Source organism: Pseudorasbora parva, chromosome 8 (genome assembly GCF_024679245.1).
Source record: "Pseudorasbora parva isolate DD20220531a chromosome 8, ASM2467924v1, whole genome shotgun sequence".
Lineage (NCBI taxonomy): Eukaryota > Metazoa > Chordata > Actinopteri > Cypriniformes > Gobionidae > Pseudorasbora > Pseudorasbora parva.
Window position 1 is genome coordinate 38628939 of NC_090179.1, and position 20629 is coordinate 38649567.

At 42.3% G+C, this 20629-nt stretch overlaps 1 protein-coding gene across 1 annotated transcript in view; it reads right to left on the bottom strand.

Annotated features, from left to right (window-relative positions):
• Positions 1-4609: 4609 nt before the first annotated feature.
• The window catches only part of igsf9ba (immunoglobulin superfamily, member 9Ba), a 107753-nt gene continuing 91733 nt past the window's right edge, over positions 4610-20629 (bottom strand). Inside the window, exons 8-20 of the mRNA XM_067451170.1 lie at positions 19316-19458; positions 19088-19228; positions 18884-19003; positions 18642-18792; positions 15750-15873; positions 15332-15507; positions 15011-15237; positions 12803-12887; positions 12078-12239; positions 11837-11882; positions 8935-10581; positions 6812-6942; positions 4610-6633 (exon numbers count right to left, since the gene is read on the bottom strand). Of these exons, the coding sequence (XP_067307271.1) occupies positions 6413-6633; positions 6812-6942; positions 8935-10581; positions 11837-11882; positions 12078-12239; positions 12803-12887; positions 15011-15237; positions 15332-15507; positions 15750-15873; positions 18642-18792; positions 18884-19003; positions 19088-19228; positions 19316-19458 (3374 nt within the window). The 3' untranslated portion in view covers positions 4610-6412. The remainder of the gene's footprint in view (positions 6634-6811; positions 6943-8934; positions 10582-11836; positions 11883-12077; positions 12240-12802; positions 12888-15010; positions 15238-15331; positions 15508-15749; positions 15874-18641; positions 18793-18883; positions 19004-19087; positions 19229-19315; positions 19459-20629) is intronic.

A 20629-nucleotide genomic window follows, 5' to 3' on the forward strand; every position in this document is an offset into this window, starting at 1 on the left:
AACGGAGTGCGCGTGTTTGGGGGCGTGGCTGAGGGCGTGGCCAGGAGCAAGGTGGATATCAGAAGAATCCACTTAACTCTTGCTTGTCCTTATTGAGAACATCCACCTGAGATTTGACGAGCATTAAAACCTTAACTTCATTAATTTGGCATAATTGATCAAAAGACTTCCCTTTAGGGATTTTGTTTTGTTTTTGTTTTCTGGCCCTAAAATGTATGTTTTACCCCACTGAATACAGAGGGAATACTATGCTCAAATAAATAGATTTTTAGGAACCTTTAGCCATTTAGTGTTTTAAGAGAAAATTACATACATTAATTCACCCTCATATCTTTCCAAATATTATTATTTTCTTCCTTCCATGGAATAGAAACAAAAATAGTTTGACAAAAAGTCCATTGTAACCAAAATTGTTTGATTATCAACATTCTTCAGAATATCTTGTGTTTGACAGAAGAAAGTTATACGGGGTTAAAACGACCCCAGAGAGCAACATAGTGTCGGCCCAGATCCAGGCCACATCTGGTGCACGTGATTCTGCACTCTCAGAAGAAAAGGTACAGTGGAGGTGCAGTTTTGTTCCTTGGGGAAAAAAACGTATTACTGTAACTTTAAAGGTACACAATTGGTACTTAGGGTACAACTATACCATTGTTTTCCTCTAGCAGGGCCATTGTCCTGCAAAGTTTGGCTGCAACACTGAAAGACATATAGAGAATTAACAGAGGTTTAGATGTTGGTTTTATTGAAAATGTTTGGTCACCATTATGGTGATCAGTGTTTCATTTTGTTGGCCAGTTTGACTCTTGATTTTTTATGTGAGTTTATGGTTTTTGTAACAGTGCTAACAAACTACAGAAGTTTAGATGCAAACAGGCATTAAGAATTATCAGTGGTGATATTCTTAATGCTGCAATGCATGATAAGAATCATGAGTTTTATGGTGGCTTAGGGTTGGAGCTCAACTCAGGACAGCGTCTCTCTGGGACCGAACTTGCCAACCCCTGATTTGGAGATACAAAAGTATACCCTTAAGAGTACCACACCAGAGACAGCCAGGTACTATTGTACTCTATTTTTTATTATTATTTTTTGGAGTGTGAGTAACCTAAATTATTAATATTATTTGGGTGAACTATCCCTTTAAAATTAAACTAGGCTATCATTGAGAACAGTTTTTGAAATACATATGCCGTGAATATCATATTTGTCAGGCAAATTTGATTCTGAGATTTCAAAAAGAAACACTATCTCTATATCTGCATGACATGCATTAAGGCAAAAAAGACCAAAAGACAATAGAAAGGGTTAAAAAAAACTGAGTAGAGTCGGTCTCAAATTTTCTTAAGCAATCATCATCATCATGATAATTGTTAAATCATCTGGCCAATTGGCAAGGCGTTGGCCACAAGACCTGTGCCAGTGGGACAGTTATCTATTTTGTTAGTCACTCACTTCAGACAAATAGGTGTGAGAGAGGGAGTTGTGTTGTGGGAGTTGTGAGAAGGACTTTGCGCCTGGATGAACAATTATTTTCCTATATGACAGTAGTATCAGTCATCGTGGTATACATTTTGAAAACACCTTCCCTCTAAGGCAATTTGGTTAAAAATCATCCATTCAGATTTAACATTATGCAGTCATGGCCTCTAGTGGTCACTTCAGATACTGGCAGTCAAAAGATCACTTGTAAAAAAAATAAAAACACACTCTTATATATATTTTTTTTATTATATCAAAATACAAAAAGTTTTACGGGGTTATTACATGGACCAAAGCGTTGGAAAATGTCAACCTAATAGAGCTTGCCAAAATGTGCATATCTGGGCATCTGGTGATGTAAACAATGCAAATTGAACAGCTCCACTATACAGAACTTCAATTGGGCTGTTAAAGACAGCACGCTCACTAACACACACACACACACGCACGCACACACACACACACAGAGACACACACACACACACACACACACAACGCTCCATGTTTCATTCCCAGGTCTGGTATTGACGTAACTCTCAAGGACAATTCATTTGTCAGAATAGCATATTCTTTTTGATTGGGTCTTATTCTAGAGCAAGATTTATTAATAAACTTAAAAAATAATCAAAGCAATAGAACGCAAATTAAACAACAATGGTATTTTCTTTATTCTCTAAAAATGCCATTGCTTACTGCAGGGTTGTTCCCTTTTAATATCAAGATGCTGAATCAAAGTGTCCAGCTGAGTTATCGAGGAGGTCAATGTCATACTTCAGATGTTAGTAGATGCGAAACATCTTTAACATTTACTCCTAGCAGCATGAAGACACACTAGGCACCATATCTTAACATCTGAGGATGTGGAGACACCGAATGCCCATGAAAAATACTGTGAAGTAGGCCTACTAATCAAGGAAGAGAAGATAGAGGCACACTGCACCTTGTTTTATAACCGAGTTGTCGAGTAATTTGTTGGACAATTCATTAGCAGTGGCAGAAGAATCAAACAATACATCATAATAATATTGTACATAAGGCTTTGGTACAGCACCATACTGTTTAAGAATAATACCTGAAATAAATGAGATTACTTAACAAAAGAAGCCTCAATCATTCAATCAAATAAATCTGAAAGAAAGAAAAAAAAATGTTATTTTATAATTGTCTTAACATAAGAACAGTCTATTATACATTGCATGTAGGGTATTCAGGATGAAAAACATGTTTGCCCAGAACACATCTTCAGATAATATAATCTCTAAACAATATACAACACAAATTCGAAAGCAGTTAAAAAGCACACAAAAAAAAATGCAATTTGAAATATGCTTCCAATAAGCTCTAAGTATGAGGTTTAATGTTAAAACAGTCATAAATTAGTGCATAATGCAGTATTACATTCTAAGTTTTCAGTGCTGGTTAATATGAGCAAAAGAATCAAGAACAAAAAAATGTAGGCCTACATTATCTGAAACGAGACAGACATATTTCAGTGAAATATCTCAATTATGTACGGTTAGTTCTGTTCAATCAGAAACAAAGGAAAATAAAGTTTCACAAAGCACCATAAGTAAGCACAAAACTGAATACAGGCAATCAAAGAGTTGATATGACACTTCCTGCAAAATGAGCCCTCTTACTGAAGCAAAAGGGGGGCGTGTCTACCTGTACAGTATCATATATTCAACAAGAGAGACGTTTCGGTCGGGTTCTCCCTACAAAGACCACAGAGGAGCTGAATAAAATGCCGTCAATCACCATCCATCCACAGATATACAGCGACACTGCACCTGCATCTTAAATCAGCGTGACAGCTTTATGCGAGGATGCATCGCTCCACCGTGTCCATGAAAAACACTATAAAACAGAAATGCCGCCGCCTGACGCGCCAGACCTCCACCTGCATGAGTTACCAGTCCAGGTTTGTCCATGCTAAATGAAAAATGTACTATCATAACCGTGGTTACATTTCATGGATTATACATTGATATGCTGCCTCCTCAAAACTGGCACGTTCGTCTTTATAAAACCTTCTAAATACGCGGGGTTTTTTTTTTATTCATGGTGACGCGAACGTTTACGCGTTAACGTAACGAGCTGAATGTCAAAGCCGATCTATATTTAAAGGTGCGGTATGCAGGATTGACACCTAGTGGTTAAAATGGGTAATGCAGTCCAAATTCAAAATGTTGACGACTGTTTCCCCCGCCTCCTCAGACTCGACCGACTCGACGCTTACGCGGGTTGCCAGCTTGAAAACACGCGCAGTTGACAATGCAGTAAGTTGAGGAGTTGATTTATCCATGTTTTAATATTCTCTCATTCATAAAGATTTTTAGATGGATGCAGAGGCTTTTTAGGTCGGGTAGAATCTGCGATATCTGACCTAGTTTGTTTGCTGGCTTCCATGGCAGCAATACGCTGTGTTTTCTGCCAACTGGCAACCTGGGGTGTTGAAATACTATTTGGTATTGCACAGACCAAAACAAAATAGACATTCCGACATGGAAAGCACGGTTCAAATTGGAATAACCGTCTGTATCATTGTTTTTTTTTTTTTTTTAGAAACAAGTAGGCGAATTTAGCATGTTTCATACACACCTGCAAGCATATTATGGTATTTTTATGCTTTAGTAAAGTGAAAAACTAACATACAGCACCTTTAACGGTTTCCATACTGAAAGATAGTGAGCGCACAGGACCTGCCCTGTGAGAGAGGTTTTATTGCTTGCGGCCCTACTCACCAGAAGACAACGGAAATCACGACGGAGCTAGTTTAGTTTAAGACAGGACTGTGCGTGAGTTTGTGTGTTAACCTCTGAACCACAGCACCACAAGTTCAAAAAAGACATAGCACCAAGTCATAATGTGTACAATGTGCCTACATCCTTGCACGTTATATTTCTAGATCATGTAAACATTATGTGGCTGTTGTAGGGCTTAGTATTAGCAACGAGTTCTTGACAAAACACGTAGCAAAAACAGAGTTAAGTCTAACTCACACGTTTCTCCAAACAGCTAAAGGCAGGTAATCAAGAAAATCTAAAAATGAACACTGCCTCTCTCTTCTCAGAGACTACACGATTAAAGCAGCCTTACGAATTGCACCACGTGGGGTGGAAAAACGCTAGTAATGACGAAGACATACTTAGAAATAAACAACAGAATTTGCTGACCTAATACTGAATAGCTCAAATATACATGTTTGAGCATTCGTTTTCATGTCGAGATGTTGTATTGAAAGAAAAGACAAAGTAAACAGCCCTTTTGGGCACTTCTAAACTCAAAAAGGCTACTACGAATCTCTATACACAGAAATTCATCCCAGTGTTTCCTGCTTGTATGTTCAGCCTTATTCAAGTACTGCATGAGATTTCATTATGTCGTACCTCATTATTAAATTCCATTCACATAAGATGGAGTCAATCGCATTGGTGCGTAAACGAGCTAAAAATGAGAAACATCACATTGTAAATCTTCTAAGAGCAAATCATACATTCACCATCGGTTAAGCTAAACTAGCATACGCTCGATGAGCTTTCAACTGTAGGTAGCAAATCAGCAGCTGTTAGTGAATTCTAGAGACAATAAACATCCTTCGAAATACTAAACTCATCATCAATTCAAATAACACAAACTTTGCTATGTCATCAGATGAGCCGTGATAATAGTAAAGATTACAATACAATTGACTGAAATTGTTTTCAAAAAGAGTCAAGCTACTTTTGGAGGTTCACTTTTGTAGTTAGAAAGCAACCAAGACTGGTCATATTTTTTCCCCCACTGATTAGAATAAGGACTATTTCACTTTTCTATTTTATATTGATGTCTTCATTAATCTGCACGATATCTACGGTACTTCCTTTGTGTACTGTATGTCCAAAGCAACATATAACAAATTATTTACTTCAAGGAAGTGACGGAAAGCTAAATAATGCATTTCACCACTTCTAACTACATTTGTGCAAGACAAAGACCAAGTAATTCTACTTCAGTTTAAATATTACATTTCAACTTATGTTATCTGAACATGTCAAAAAAGCATATTTCTAAAATTGCATGTGAACCTGAATCCTTTTTCAGCAGGGGGCTATTAATAATCTACCTCCAACCACGGATTTAAAAAAAAAGTGCCGTAAAGCTGTCCACTGTTTTTTTTCTTTTCTTCAAAAAATAATGTAAATTATTTAAAAAATAAATAAGAAAGCATGTTTTCAGTTTCACCTGCATTTGAATGGAATAAAAAAATGTGAATAGACCAGACTAGTACTGCAGCCGTTCTTTTCAAGATTACAATTTCAATGATATTCTGTGCTTTATATTTCATATGTTATAAACAAATCAATTGTAGTTCTCTGGGCTTACATTAATCCCTCATGTCAAGCTTTGCCACAAACAGACAACATATGTCATCCAAAATGAAATATGCTAGCTTGCACAAAATATGGTAGAAGTGCTGAAATTATAGATTCCTTTTCTTTTTTTCTCTCTTTTTTGAGGTATATTTTGTAGAAGGAAGAAACCCTGTATTAACTATCACGTCTTGAGAGACACATTTTTGTACAGAGCATTTAACTCTCTCTATCCTTCACAATATACACAGTTCTGACAACGTTATGGCCAGCAAGACTTTTCCTAGCATCTAATGGAATGCTATTATTTTCTTTTTATTATCAAATGAAAAGCTTTTGTCCTGTCCCAGTTTTCTGTTTCTTCTAAAAGAGCACCCCTGTATGTTGTTCCTTTGTGTAAATTTACAGAAAATACAGATATGTGTAGTATATTGTGCCAACCGAAGAACATAATAAATTGTATCTAGTTTAGACTGATTACAAAACAGTACTGAGAGCTTGTCCATTCTATGCTTTTGCTAATGGACAAGAAGACGATCCGCCCCACAGGGTAAGTTTTAGTGAGTTTGAGGGGGCTCTTAGAGCAGAGAGCCATAGTTTAAGGGGGCTCGGTCCACACTGGCCAGCAGGGATTTTCTGTCTTCTCTGGGGTGAAGCCAGCGCAGCAGAGAGGACAGACGGAGGCATGGGGACTTTCTAAGTGTACTTTTCCACTTTTTCTTTGAGGGAGAGCTGAGATGTTCTCTTTGCTCAGAGGCCTGAGATGCATGCGGCTGCTGGGTCTGAGAGGTGGACACATCTAAAGACAGCAGAGCAAATGAGACACAGCAACAGAATAGATGTTTACCATAGAGACCACAGAAGAAAATGTGAGGGTTAGGGTAAGGCACCATCCATCCATCGTGCATGCAAACCTCGATGCCGGGGCTGATAACATGTCCATTTCTCCCAGTATGTAATGTACGGGTGAAACTGACCTGTCCTTTTCTTGAATCTGGAGTTGTTGTTCTTGTTGGCTGATGATTTCTTGGCTTTATTAATACAATAATATATCAGTGCTTCAAAGCTCTCAGACCCTGCAGGGACTCTCACTGCACCTAGATGCTCCCTGTGAGAGACAAACACAATGATGCATTACTTCACATCGCCACCAGGGTGCACTACGCTTTGACCGGCCTGATCAAACTGAGATTTAGCCCCGTCAGGGAACACTGGCTGCCCAAAGCCTTCATGACAAAAGTACCATTCATCAACATCATGTACTTTGCATTTTAGCAATTAATCATCTTTTGCTTGGCGAATTGCAAGAAACGCCTCGTTAGATATTATTAAAAAAAATACTGTGTATCAGTTGACTTCTGACACTTTTCATTGGCCATCAGCATAAATATTAAATGTCAAATCACTTCTTTTTTTTTAGGAAAACAAAAACTCTTCTTCATTAGATGGGTACTCTGCAAATTAAAAGTACATTGTATTAGTTCAGTTAGTATGGTGAGTTGAATTAAGCACCCCCCCCACCACCACCACCACCACCCGCTCATTTACTACAGAACACACCTAAATTAACATGAATAAACCTTTTACCTCATGTTGTACACTGCTGCCATGCTGCCAGCACTGTCCAATCAAATTACAATTAGCCAAAATCTCCCGTTTCCCAGTAAGCTCACTGGTTTCCTATTAAACTGACCACAGGGGTATTTGTCTTTTATCGCACATGCCATTCCTCTATAATGTCAGAGATCATGTCACTCAAACGTCCATACTGAAGAGTCAGCCAACAACTCATGGGTTCACAAGGCACAGAAACACAAAGCGTTTACAGATAGTCTCCCCTGCTGCTGAGGCTGTGGAAAGAGAAAGTGAAAGTGATTAATAGAGGGGGAGGTAGACATGACCGAGCACTAAATTTCGCCACATCAAACACACTCTGGTTACCATGAATACACTGTACAGTGGCTTCACCATGCTGACAGGAGAAGAGATGGCAGGGAGGGGAGAATGGCCAGTAAAGAACAGTCACATAAAAGAAAGGAACCAAACCACTAGGACGACAAAATGTGACAAGAAATTTTAGTTTGAGAACTGCTGTTACTGATTCGGCATCGAGAAAGAGGATTTAGAAAAGGCATGCATGATATTTTTGCACATGGAAACAAAATTTTAAAGGGGAATATCCAAGTGTGCCTCTAAAAGGGCGCAAGTGCAACATTTCCTGAAAAAAACACAAAAATATTTAATGATCACAGAAATGCTTTGAAAAGCAGTGCTGAAAAAAAGCTTAAAAATGGCTATGTTTATATACCAGCAAATAAAAAATCTCAGGATATTTACCAAAAAAGACCATTTTATCATGTAATGAAAATAGTCATTCCCCTTTAAATGAGAATGATTTAAGACCCCGCCTGCAAACCCCTCCCCTTTCAGACATGGATTCGACCCTTACCTATTGTGGTGTAGAGGACCTGGTCACAACAATGCTGCCCAGATAGCTGAGATCAATCAAAAACAAAGAGGGTAAGACTACCAGTGTCTCCAGAGAAAAGCGGCGTCTCTACTCTATTATGAGGATGAGTGTTGCAAGAGATGAGCGCACACTCATCCCTGGCAACGAAGGCCGCCTAAGAAGGCCACCGTGATGGTCAAAGCCCTGAGTTAGAGGAAGTGAGAGAAATGTAAGGAAATGAGTTGGAGAGGGTGAGTGATGTGATCAGCCCACAAAAGAGGACAAAGAAGGAAGAGCCATGGGATCATCATGGATGCACTAGAAATTCCTGAGAATGGATGCACTAGAAAATCCTAACCATGAGAAACGTTATACACTACATCATTAATTATATCAAGATTACACTGTTTAAAGGTTAAAGGACAAAAAAGAAAAAAAAGGGAATGGAAATTTATCCTGTTAACCCAATAAAGAGTTACACTGGAGGACATGGACATTTGTGCATATGTAAATAGTTTATAGTAAGATGTACATGTAAAAGTATTTTTTATCAAAAATCGCAAAAGCATGAAAGCTTTGCTTTTGCGGCACAGATGATGAATAACAAACTCCTTTGTCTTTTTGGAGCCTCCAATGGTACGGTTCACCTACCCTGGAGAGGGTTCTGAGGGGAGCATCTCCTCATCTGTCCTTCTCTGAGATGGCATCTGGCCGAAAGCATCACTGCTCTCCGTGGGGGGTGAAGGGGACTGGGAGGGGTAGCTTGCTGCGGATGTGGCAAAGGCCATGTGGGCACGGTAACTGAGGCTGGGCCGCTGGCCACTCTGGCCTTGGGTAGGTGAAGTGGCAGGGGAAGAGGAGAGAGACCTTCGGGAAAAGGAGACACTGGCGGGGTGACGGGCACTCTCGGGCATCTCTTGAGAGCGGGAAGACCGCAGGATGCTGGGGCGGGGAGGAGGGCGGACGAGAATGTCTGGAGAGCCGGCATGTGAGCTGGGAGGGGTCTGGGTCAGTGGGGAGAGTCGTGACGGCTGCAGGACCACCTGCTGCAGGCCGAGATCCATCCTTCGTGCTGCCCTGGGGCTCAGCCAAGGCTGGGCCTCGGACCTCCAGCCGTCCGAGCTCTCACTGTGCAGTGTGCTTGGGCTCCCCATACGAGCCGTGGCGCCTAAGTAAGGCAACACTGGTACGCCCATACCGTGGGCAGTGTGTCTCAACTGCCCCAGAGTCTGGGCCTGTTGCATAGTTATATGCTTGGCTGAAGGGCCCTGAGGCGGAAACCTGCCGGGAGATCTGCTCAGTTGGGCTCTAGGGGCCTCCAGCTGGAGGAAAGCAGAGCTTGAAGGGAGCTGAGAAGTGGTGCTAAGAGTGCGACTATGGGAGGGGTATGGCGGGGGCTCGGGGAGGTCCCGGTGGAGATATGAGGAATGACGTGGTGGAAGAGCGAGACGGGGACCCTCCTGACCCAGAAAGGGGAAGTCAGGAGGCTGCCAGATCTCGGTTGAGCGAGAGGAGGGAGGGCTATGCACCAGTGGGAGGGCGTGGCTGGAGGCGCCGTACTGATGGATCCTCAGCTCCTCCCTCTCCTCTGGGATGGTGGGATGGCGAAACGGCCCCTCGGGGGGGTATGAAGGTGAGGAGGACATGGCAGAGCTACGTGGACTAACATCAGGCATGTAAAACGGAGGGTGAAGCTCCACCTCAGCACCACTACCTAGATAGCCATAGAAGGGGCCTGGAGGGAAGACCCTGTGAAAATGGGAGACCCGGCTCTGCCCTGTGGCCTGAAGCCGACTACCCTCCGAGATGCTCATACCTTCCATAGGTCTCTGGAACCGGGGGCTGTAGGCTGGGGGCTGCATGTAGGACTCCTGGCTGGAGGACACAGGGGATATCTGGGGCCTGAGGGTGGCCATGACTGGGGGTAGGGGCCCTGGGTCATCGTTCTCCTCATCTGATTGGCGGAACTCAGGATACAAGTCTGATTCCTCCACAAAGGGAAAACCCTCAATGCGTCTGGGCTTGAGGGATGCGTCGATGTCGCTGGGGTCCATGACGAATCGGCCGTCAGGTCCACGGCTGATCAGCTCGATGGGCGTGGTGACCTCAGCTTCGTGCTTGGACACGCTGTACTTCTTACTGGTTATTGCTCTCTTGGTTTTCTTATAGAGGGAAAGCTCTTTCTCTTTCCTAGGGCTTGGCAACTTCTTAACGTATAGACTGTGGCCACCCACGCTGGCCAGAGATGGGGGCCGGGAGGAATCAATGCTCTCAGGACTGATCTTCCCAGAGGACAGCCTATCAATCAAAAAAGACATGGGGCTTAGGACCGAGCCCTGGGGAATCCCAGAATTCAAAATCAGCACTATAAGAACAACAACCACTTTTTGAATATAACCTAAAGAAAATGGCATGATATTACACTTTCTATTTTATGCAATTTTTTTTAAAGTAATACAATTCAGAGAAATTAGCCTTTTATCCATTTTCATAATAGTGATAACATTGAACAATGACAATATTGTCGAACAAAACTGAAAGACAATGTCAGGATGAGACATAATGGAGAACAACAGAATGAGGACAAACACATAAGTTTTTACAGGCACCAGTGAGCCAACAAGATATCAGCTAAACTATATCTTCACCCAACTTCAATAATAATCCATCTTCCTAACTTTAAAAAAGTGCCAAGTGTCAAATTAGGAGCAGCTGAGGGCTGAAGTTGTCTATTCCCCCACAGAAGCATTTTAGCTCCGCACCACTAACTGAAAACATGCAGCTACGGCAGACAGGCGCATGTTAGCGCCTGCTGCAGAGAGAGATGCAGGTGCAAGCACTCACTGAGGGCTGGTAGATGGGGGCCTGTAGCTGCTCCTGTCTGGCTCTTCCCAGTAGGGCTCAATGCCAGGCAAGGGGGTAAGAGGAGGCCTGTGGTGACAAAAACACAATAGAGACGGGGCAGAGTCGGCCGTCAACCAGACTATGGTTCCACACTGCTATGTGGAAATGGGTGGGATGGGAGCATGAGACTGCAGCTCTATTAAGACCACAATGGAATCAGATAAGAGCGTGAATCCCAGTTTCAGCTGGGTTGGAGGTGTTACCATTAATGTTCCCCTTCCTTTATCTCTGGTTAAATGTTAGAGTGACATGCTGCCATGCCTGCACTGATCGATTTAGAGAAGCTGGGGGGTAAGCATCATGTTTAGAAATATATTCTTGCACTATTCTAAGGTTCTATCACAACCTGACTGGGCAGCAAAAAAAAAAAAAAAAAGCTTGAGAAGATTGTTTGTAATGGCAAATCAATGCATCTCACTGCTGAAAAGCAGAAGTAAGCACAGATGCATTTATAGCAGCCACTTTAGTGACCACTCAAATCCTCCTCCATGCATCTCTCACGTTAACACAGCAGCTGCTAGGGTCAGCTGTTTGATTTTCCAAACTGTACATGCTCGCTCTCTTTCTCTCTCTCAAGCCATGTGCCTGGAAGTCAACAGATTTGCAGAAGTTCAAAGTATGATGGATGTTACCATGCACTGGTACTTACGGAGATTCAATGCTTTTCCTTGTGTGCGTAATCGATAGAGGAGGGTCTAAGGACAAATCACACAGCGCCACATCAGCATGACAATATGCTTCAAATCTTTATCTCAACCATTGCAATGCTGAAGATGGTAAAATGTAACAACTGCAACAGTTTGTGATACGCAGCAACTGTGGTGCAGAAATGATACATTTCAGCTTTAATCCAGGAATGGGACTGTGCCTTAAAGTTTTGAAGGACTCACCTCGCTTGCGTTTGAGCTTGCGACGATGCTGCTTGTTGACAAAACACGCAGCGAGCGTGCTGAAGAGAATGGCAGCCGCCAAAAAACAAATGGTGGCCACAATGCCGGCCACCACTGGCTTGGCCAGCCCCTCGTCTGAGATCTCTGTGGGAGGGAAGGGGTCTGAGAGAAGAGACAGACTCCAAAACATGAAATTAGGATGGATGAATGCAGCAAGCGTGTATTCACAAAGCAGGTTAACGTGATTGCAGACTTTGATTCAGTTAGTGTGCATTTCAAAGCAGACTATAGCACAGTGTTAACATAACGGCAGTCTATCAGATCTGAAGAGCCATGCCTATTTAAATGGAGGGGGCACGTTGCTTTGAGCCAAGTGGACTTTGAATGCAACTTCCACAAAAGATAATTATGTTTATTGCATTTATCTAAAACACTGTGGCAGAAGTCATGTTTTAGCTTTTTTTAATTTCAGCTTTTTAATCTCAATGAAAATGCATGGTAATTTAATCAAATGTATTAGCTTTAACTTTGTTAAAAAGTGTTTTGACTGCCATTGTTGCCTCCTCCAAAAAAATAGGTGATACATGAATTGCATCTACACAGCAAAAAAAAAAAAAAAAAGGAATACAGTAGGGCACTAACTACAATGAGCAGCAGGGGGCGGTGAAGCTCTAGGTGGCTAAAGCAATGAACTGGTGCATTTTAGCTATGCCCCTTATTCTCACCTGTACTTGACACTCCCACCACATTACTGCTCTCACTGACAAGATCATCCATTACAGCTAGCGCTCGGAATTCATACCAAGAGTCCTGAGAGACAGAGAAACAGGTCAGTGGGTCACAAATCCTGTGAGGCCAACAGGTTGAAGTGTCAGATCTACCAACAGATTTGTAACAAGAACATTTGTAGCAGACTCCACTATGTCAGACTGAATTAAAATGACATCCTTTGAGCTTTTCAGCTAAAATGCATTCCCTTACTGCGTTTCTCTCAATAACCACAGAGCTGCCAGGCTCTGACACAAACACATTAAAATCACTCATTTGGACTTCAAATTAGATATACTTTTTACACAAAAACACAAATTGCAAATAACCTTAGCTTTAACTTCTCTATTATTAAAGGGGCACCTAAATAGTACACACACACACACACACACACATTTAAATATATATATGGATTAGGCATAACATTATGACAGGTGAAGTAAATAACACTGATTATCTCTTTATCACGGCACTTGCTAGTGGGTGGGATATATAATAGGCAGAAAGTGAACATTTTGTCCTAAAAGTTGATGTGTTAAAAACAGGAAAAATAGGCAATCGTAAGGATTTGAGCGAGTTTGACAAGGCTCACTGATGCACGTGGGGAGCAAAGGCTGGCCTGTGTGGTCCGATCAAACAGATGATCTGCTGTAGCTCAAATTGCTCAAGAAGTTAATGCTGGTTCTGATAGAAAGGTGTCAGAATACACAGTGCATCGCAGTTTGTTGTGTATGAGGCTGCATAGCCGCAGACCAGTCAGGGTGCCCATGCTGACCCCTGTCCACAGCCAAAAGCGCCAACAGTGGACACGTAAATGGTAAATGGACTGCATTTATATAGCGCTTTCAACAGACCCTATGGCCACCCAAAGCGCTTTACATTTTTGCCTCACATTCACCCATTTATACACCGACGGCAATGTGAGCCATGTAAGGCATCATCCAGCTCGTCGGGAGCAGCTGGGGTTAGGTGTCTGGCTCATGGACACCTCGACACTTTGTCAGGTGGAACCGGGGATTGAACCATCAACCTTCCGATTTGTAGACAACCTACATGAACCACTGAGCCACTGCCGCCCCAAAACATCACCTGTAAACATCAGAACTGGACCACGGAGCAATGGAAGAAGGTAGCCTGGTCTGATGAATTACGTTTCAGGATGTACTATGGGAAGAAGGCAAGCCGGTGGAGGCAGTGTGATGCTTTGGGCAATGTTCTGCTGGGAAACCTTGGGTCGGATGTTACTTTGACACGTACAACCTACCTAAGCATTGTTGCAGACCATCTACACCCTTTCATAAAAACGGTATTCCCTGGTGGCTTTGGCCTCTTTCAGCAGGATAATGTACTCTGGCACAAAGCAAAAATGGTTCAGGAATAGTTTGAGAAGCACAACAACAGGAGCAGTTTGAGGTGTTGACGTGGCCTCCAAATTCCCCAGATCTCAATCCAATTGAGCACCCGTGGGATGTGATGAACAAACAAGTCGGATCCATGGGGCCCCCACCTCGCAATTTACAGGACTTAAAAGATCTGCTGCTAACATCTTGGTGTTAGATACCACAGCACACCTTTAGGGGTCTAGTGGAGTCCATGCCTCAACGGGTCAGGGCTGTTTTGGCAGCAAAAGTGGGACCAACACAATATTAGGAAGATGGTCATAATGTTATGTCTGATCAGTGTGTGTGTGTGTGTGTGTGTGTGTGTGTGTGTGTGTGTGTATGTATGTATATATATATATATATAAAGCTGCCATTTTTCCATTGTCACATTATCCCTCAGAATTCATTCTAATATGCTGATTTCTTATTATCAGTGTTGAAAACAGTTGTGTTGCTTTAATATTTGTGTGGAAACGTGCATTTTTTTTCAAGATTGAAGAATAGAAAGTAAAAAAACAGCATGTATTAAAAAAATAACTATTTTATAACACTATAAATGTATTTACTGTCATGTTTAATCGGTTTAATGTATCATTGCTGTCATAAAAGTATTAAAGTAGAATAAACATATTAAATTAAAAGGATCTTACTGACCCCAAACTTTTGCATGTAAGTGTATACTATGAATATAAATTTATTGTATTTTCTACAAAAACCTGATGGCAGCATTAACTGCCATAAAAACATATATCTTAGTAGTAACATAACCACAATAAGTGTTACCTGAATGAGGTCTCTTGCTATGATCTCCGTCTCAGTGGCAGGAATCAAGTCATCCAAAACCTCCCACCTTTCTCCCAGACGAAACTCAATGATGTAACGGTCGATTGGTGAAGAGTGATTGGCCGGAGGAAGCCATGTCAACAATACACCCTGCTGTGTCCGGTTGGCTGTGAGGCACCGTGGTGGAGTTAGAAGCACCAGTGGTTCAGGGGTACTTATGGGATACCCTAGGAAAGACAAAAGGAGTTTGAAATACATCTCATGTGGGGAGTCATCCAGAAGTCCATTACACAATGCAGTTTGTACACAAGTGTCGCCCACCTCCTGTAGTCACAGTGACTACCTCACTGAAGGGGCCAGTGCCCAGCTTGTTCTGGGCCAGCACACTGAACTGATAGGCAGTCTTTGTCTCCAATCCCTGGACCATCAACCACGTCTGAGATCCGGGGACAGGCATGGACAGCCAATCATGTGGCCCTAAATCATTCTTCACCTTCCTATTGGATTATAACAAAGAGTCGCATTAAAATGCATTTTACGAGTTTAAAACAAGAACATGCCTTGCATTCTTGAAATACAGTGAAACATAAATGAATTGAGCTTAAACTGTCCCACTGATTCATGGTATTTGCAATTCATAATTAATGCTTTAACATTAAGGGGAAAAAAAGAGTCACAAGCATATGTAGAAAAAAGTGAGGAAGGAACTATATTTAGCGGGGATTCTGGCATGACTTACACCGGGCCGTACCAGACCGAGAACGTCTGTTCAAAGCCTCCGTCATATCCAGGTTCCCAGGAAACGTTAGCAGAGCTTGTGGATGCTGACACGTGGACATTAGTTGGCGCATGTGGACTAGTGCCTGAAATAGGGTTATTTTTAATTAGAAGTGATTTCAACCGTTATTACTATTCAGAGTTGTAAAGAGTACCTGAAAACCATACTTGAGTAAAAGTACCTTAAGTAACCAATTCCAATACAACTTTAGTAAAAGTCCATTAAAAAAAGTACAGAAGTATTTACTCTTATAACATGTTTTTTTCTGAATACTCGATTCTGATTGGCTGGAAGGTGTGTAATAAAAGTCAGTTTAATCACCGTTCTATATTAATGCACTGTTTCTATTGAAGCATGCACACACATATAGTACATCACTCTGAGATTGTGCTGCGCTCACACAGAAATATTCAGTAGCACAAAAATGTATTATTCTTTTGATACGACTTTTATTGATAATTTTACTACTGAATCACTACAATATATTTCTCAGCAACGGGGCTAACATGGCTGGTTTTGAAGTAATTAAACTCACAGCTTTATTGTAAATAGAGAGATAGACACTGAACAGATGTATTTCGCACATCTCTCTCTCTCTCTCTCTCTCTCTCTCAATTTCAAATGTTATTCAATATTCAGCCAAATATTGCGCTGCAAACATCAAAAATAGCTTTAAATGCTGGCAAATTATCATGGTAAAAGGGGGATAATCCACAGCTAGGTGTGCATTACGAGATTTAAACACACTTCGCTTTACGCTGGTTGGTTCTTTGCCTCCACGTTGTGCTTTAAAATCATTTAAAGGGTCAGTGTGTATAGTATTTATAAGGATCTACTGACATAAATGCAATATAATATATATTACTGTTTTCAGTGGTATAAAGACCTTATATAATGTACTGTTATGTTTTTATTACATTAGAACGAGCCATTTCTATCTCCATACACCGCGGGTCCTCTAACAGTGAAGTTGCCATTTTACGCCGCCGTGTTTCTACATTAGCCCTAAATGTACAAACTACTATATAGAGCGCTAGCTACTCTCTGCTGTCTCAGACGACAACATTTCTGTCCTGTGTCGACTACCATAGCTTCTCTATGTGCTCGGAAAGGGAGGGAGGATGCAATTCACAAACTCACCACTATATGTGATCCACTATAAATCACACATTGCACCTTTAATGCACAGCTAGCCATGGATTAGCCCTTATGTACTGAATGGAGGCTCAGAGATATGCTAGTCCTCATCACCTGAAGGCTCATCACTGCGTCAGCAAGCATAGTCTATTGCTTAGCCTAACGTGCACCAAAAATGTAACAATGCGTCAATTCTACATGGACTGCAAGCGCTTGCGATTGGTCTGCTAGAACCCCTCCCTCAGAGGTACACGACGTGCTCCCTTCCGCATGTGTAACTACACGTTGATGCAGACAACGACACAGAAGTATAAATGAATTCTGACATATATCATACAGCGTAGAGGCTATGGCGCAGGTCCAACGCAGAAGTATAATTCAGCCTTAAGAGACATAGGCTACCAGTGAAAAACAAGAAACAGTTAAACTGTGAGGAGAGAAATGACAAAATCGAAATAAAACTGAACACCTTGATATTGCAATCAACACAACAGCTTCTGTTTTTTTGTTTTTAAAAATATATATATATATTTAATCAAAAATACAGTAAAAACTGTAATATTGTGAAATAATATTAATACTTAATATAAACATTTTATATCATTTCATATCAAATACATTTTGAAATGTAATTTATTAAATGTAATTTATTGGTCAATAATTTTTTTTATCATTACTTGTAATATTTTAGAAGAAACTGACATTTTTTCCAGGCATGTTTAATGAATAGAAAGTTCAAGAGACAGCTTTTATTAGAATTATTTTTATTTATTTATTTTGTAAGTTTAATGCATCCTTGCTGAACAAAAGTATTCATTTCTTTCAATCCTAAAATTTTTATGGTCTAAGCCAGGCTGTTTGTTCCAAAACAACTTTCCAAGATGGATTTCGCCTTGTCAGACACAGCTAGAGAGATTTATGAGGAACTGAAGAACAGGAGATTTGTTTGTCTGACCTGAACCTCCTCTCACTTATGTTTTCTGACCAGACAATAAACAAACTCCAAGCACAGACTAACCCAGTCTGATAATAGCAGCAGAGCACCAGCCGCTGAAGACGATGAAGACTCTGAAGTGGAGGATGGTTTCAGGAGTTCCATCACATCTCTTATCGGCACCTAGCAGCTGCGGAGAATCTGTTAATTGCTCCCTCATTAACCATAATCTTTAGACTGTCATGACACCAGTCCATCACCAAACAAATAAAGTGTGTGTGGTGTTGTGTCCCTGCTGACACATCACTTGTCATCCGAGGGCGAACTCACAGACGTGACAGCTGAGTTAGAGCACCCAGAGCTACACGGCCCCCTACTGTAATGACTCACTTGTGCCGCTTGGCTGGGTATCACAATGTCCTGGACTACACTTTCTGTCTGGCACATGATGAGAAATCACATTTGTGACGTATTTAGTGGCTTTACATTTTTTTAATTAAATTAATTTATTAAAATATTTTAGAAATTAGACAGACAGGCAGATAGATAGATAGATAGATAGATAGATAGATAGATAGATAGATAGATAGATAGATAGATAGATAGATAGATAGATAGATAGATAGATGGATGGATGGATGGATGGATGGATGGATGGATGGATGGATGGATGGATGGATGGATGGATGGATGGATGGATGGATGGATGGATAGATAGATAGATAGATAGATAGATAGATAGATAGATAGATAGATAGATAGATAGATAGATAGATATTTACCTATTACAAAAAGGCGTGTGCTGGCAGTGATGCTTGTTACTACGTTAGTGGCAACACATTCCCACTCTCCGTGATCCTCTTTGCTCAGAGACATGAATTGCAAGCTACCACTTTGTAAGATGTTATGTTTGCTTCTGCTGGGCTTCCCGACCTTGACAAAGCACAAAATAAGAAACAGTACATGATTGTCTATCCGTGGCATGGGGGAAATATATTACACTCAGTGTCCTGGTGGGTCATACCTTTCTCCATACGATGGTTGGAATCTCAGGGTCTCCAGAAGCAGCGCAGGGGATGACCAGCTCTCTCCCCGCCTCCTGACGGTACTCCCCCCCGGGCCTCACGTTGAAGTAAGGGGGGTCCTGGGGTCACATAATGACGTTCAACACACAAACCTTCAAGGAAAAAGTGATCATGACCCCTTTAATTAAGATGCACTGACTCACCTTTAGCACCAGAGTGGCCGGAGGGGACTGTCCCATGGTACCTAGGACATTGTAAGGCACACAGGTGTAGGTGCCAAGGGAGTCTTCAGTGACCTCTGCCACCCGAATGCTTCCGTCTGCCATTTGGCTCCATCCAGGATACTGCGAGAGGACCACAGGAGAGCAATCAGTGATCTTTTGTCAAACAGTCATGAGTCTCTACATTTCAGAAATCAGAAGTCTACAGACCTTCTCGATTCTGAGTGGGTAGCCATCTTTCTCCCATCGGACTGACATAACTGGAGGGTTGGCATCCACTGGGCAGCGAATGATTCCCGGCAACTTTCTTGGGACGTATATGACAGGTGGCATGTTCACAACACGGGCAGGGTCTGCGAAGGTGGTACAGTCCAAACAGGAATTAGGGATATGGCGAGCAGGACAAGCGACCGTGAGAGCGGGGCGAGGCCGGCGGCGCAGAGATAATGAGCCCCCACTACGCGCAGCACCTCACGGAGGAGCTTTAGAGGTATAAAAGGTGGAGTGATGACAGTGAAGGAACAGGGGAGGACCAGGCATGAATTTTGTGTTTTATTTGTTTTATTATGTCTGTGTGGCAACCGTCCGTGAGGGGCTGCTGATTTTACTTTCATTTTGTGTTTATTTTCACCAGTTCTCGCCTCCTTCTCATACTAACACACAGCGTAGTGCTGAAACCAGGGACAAAGGGAGATGCTGTCGGAGAGCCCTCCCTGCTAATGGGGATCGCGGTGCTGAGGAGGTTGGGTAGCATGGAGAAGCGGAGAATGCGAGTGGCTGCCCGAGGCGGTGGTGCTGTGGAGCGAGTAAAGAACAGGTGGGACGGAGAGCTCGCTGCCGTGCTCCTGGGTCAAGGTGGGGTGGCTGCCATCCGAGAGGGAGCGGTGGAGTCGCCACCATTTGCCGTGGGCTGAAGCCTGCTGCCGTCCGCCATGATGGGAAGGAGCTGGGAACAGGGAACACACTGCCGGCTGCCCTCAACCGAGTAGGCATTGTTGGCCGCCAGGAGGTGGAGGAGTGTCAAGCCGTCCACCGAGCGTTTTAGTACTATCATATGCCAATGCGAGTAAGAGCCTCACGACTGGTTGCAGTGTGTCCGGGACCCGGACCAAGAGGGGTGGGGGTTAGAGCGGAGTTTCAAAAGCATAAAAGGAGGAGGGACAACAGTGAAGGATGAGAGAGGACCATTGAGGCCTGAATTTTATGTTATATTTTGTTTTTATTTTATTATATGTGTGTGTAACTCCTCCTTTTCAAAATACCCGTTCCAAGCGGGATTCGAACTTAGGTCCGCCTGCATGAGAGTCAGACGCTCTATCAAGGAGGCTAAAGACTGCAACCTCTAGCGTCAGTCGCTAGAGCGTCTCTTGAGTACAGAGGAGTGAGGTTTTACTTGCACAGTGACTACTAGCTGGCCTCTGTTACACTCACCCCCTTAAACCTCAGTACCATCCAGGTCACGGCACCAGAGCAACCCCCTCCTGTTTGAACCACCCGCTCAAAGCGGGACTCGAACTGGGGTCC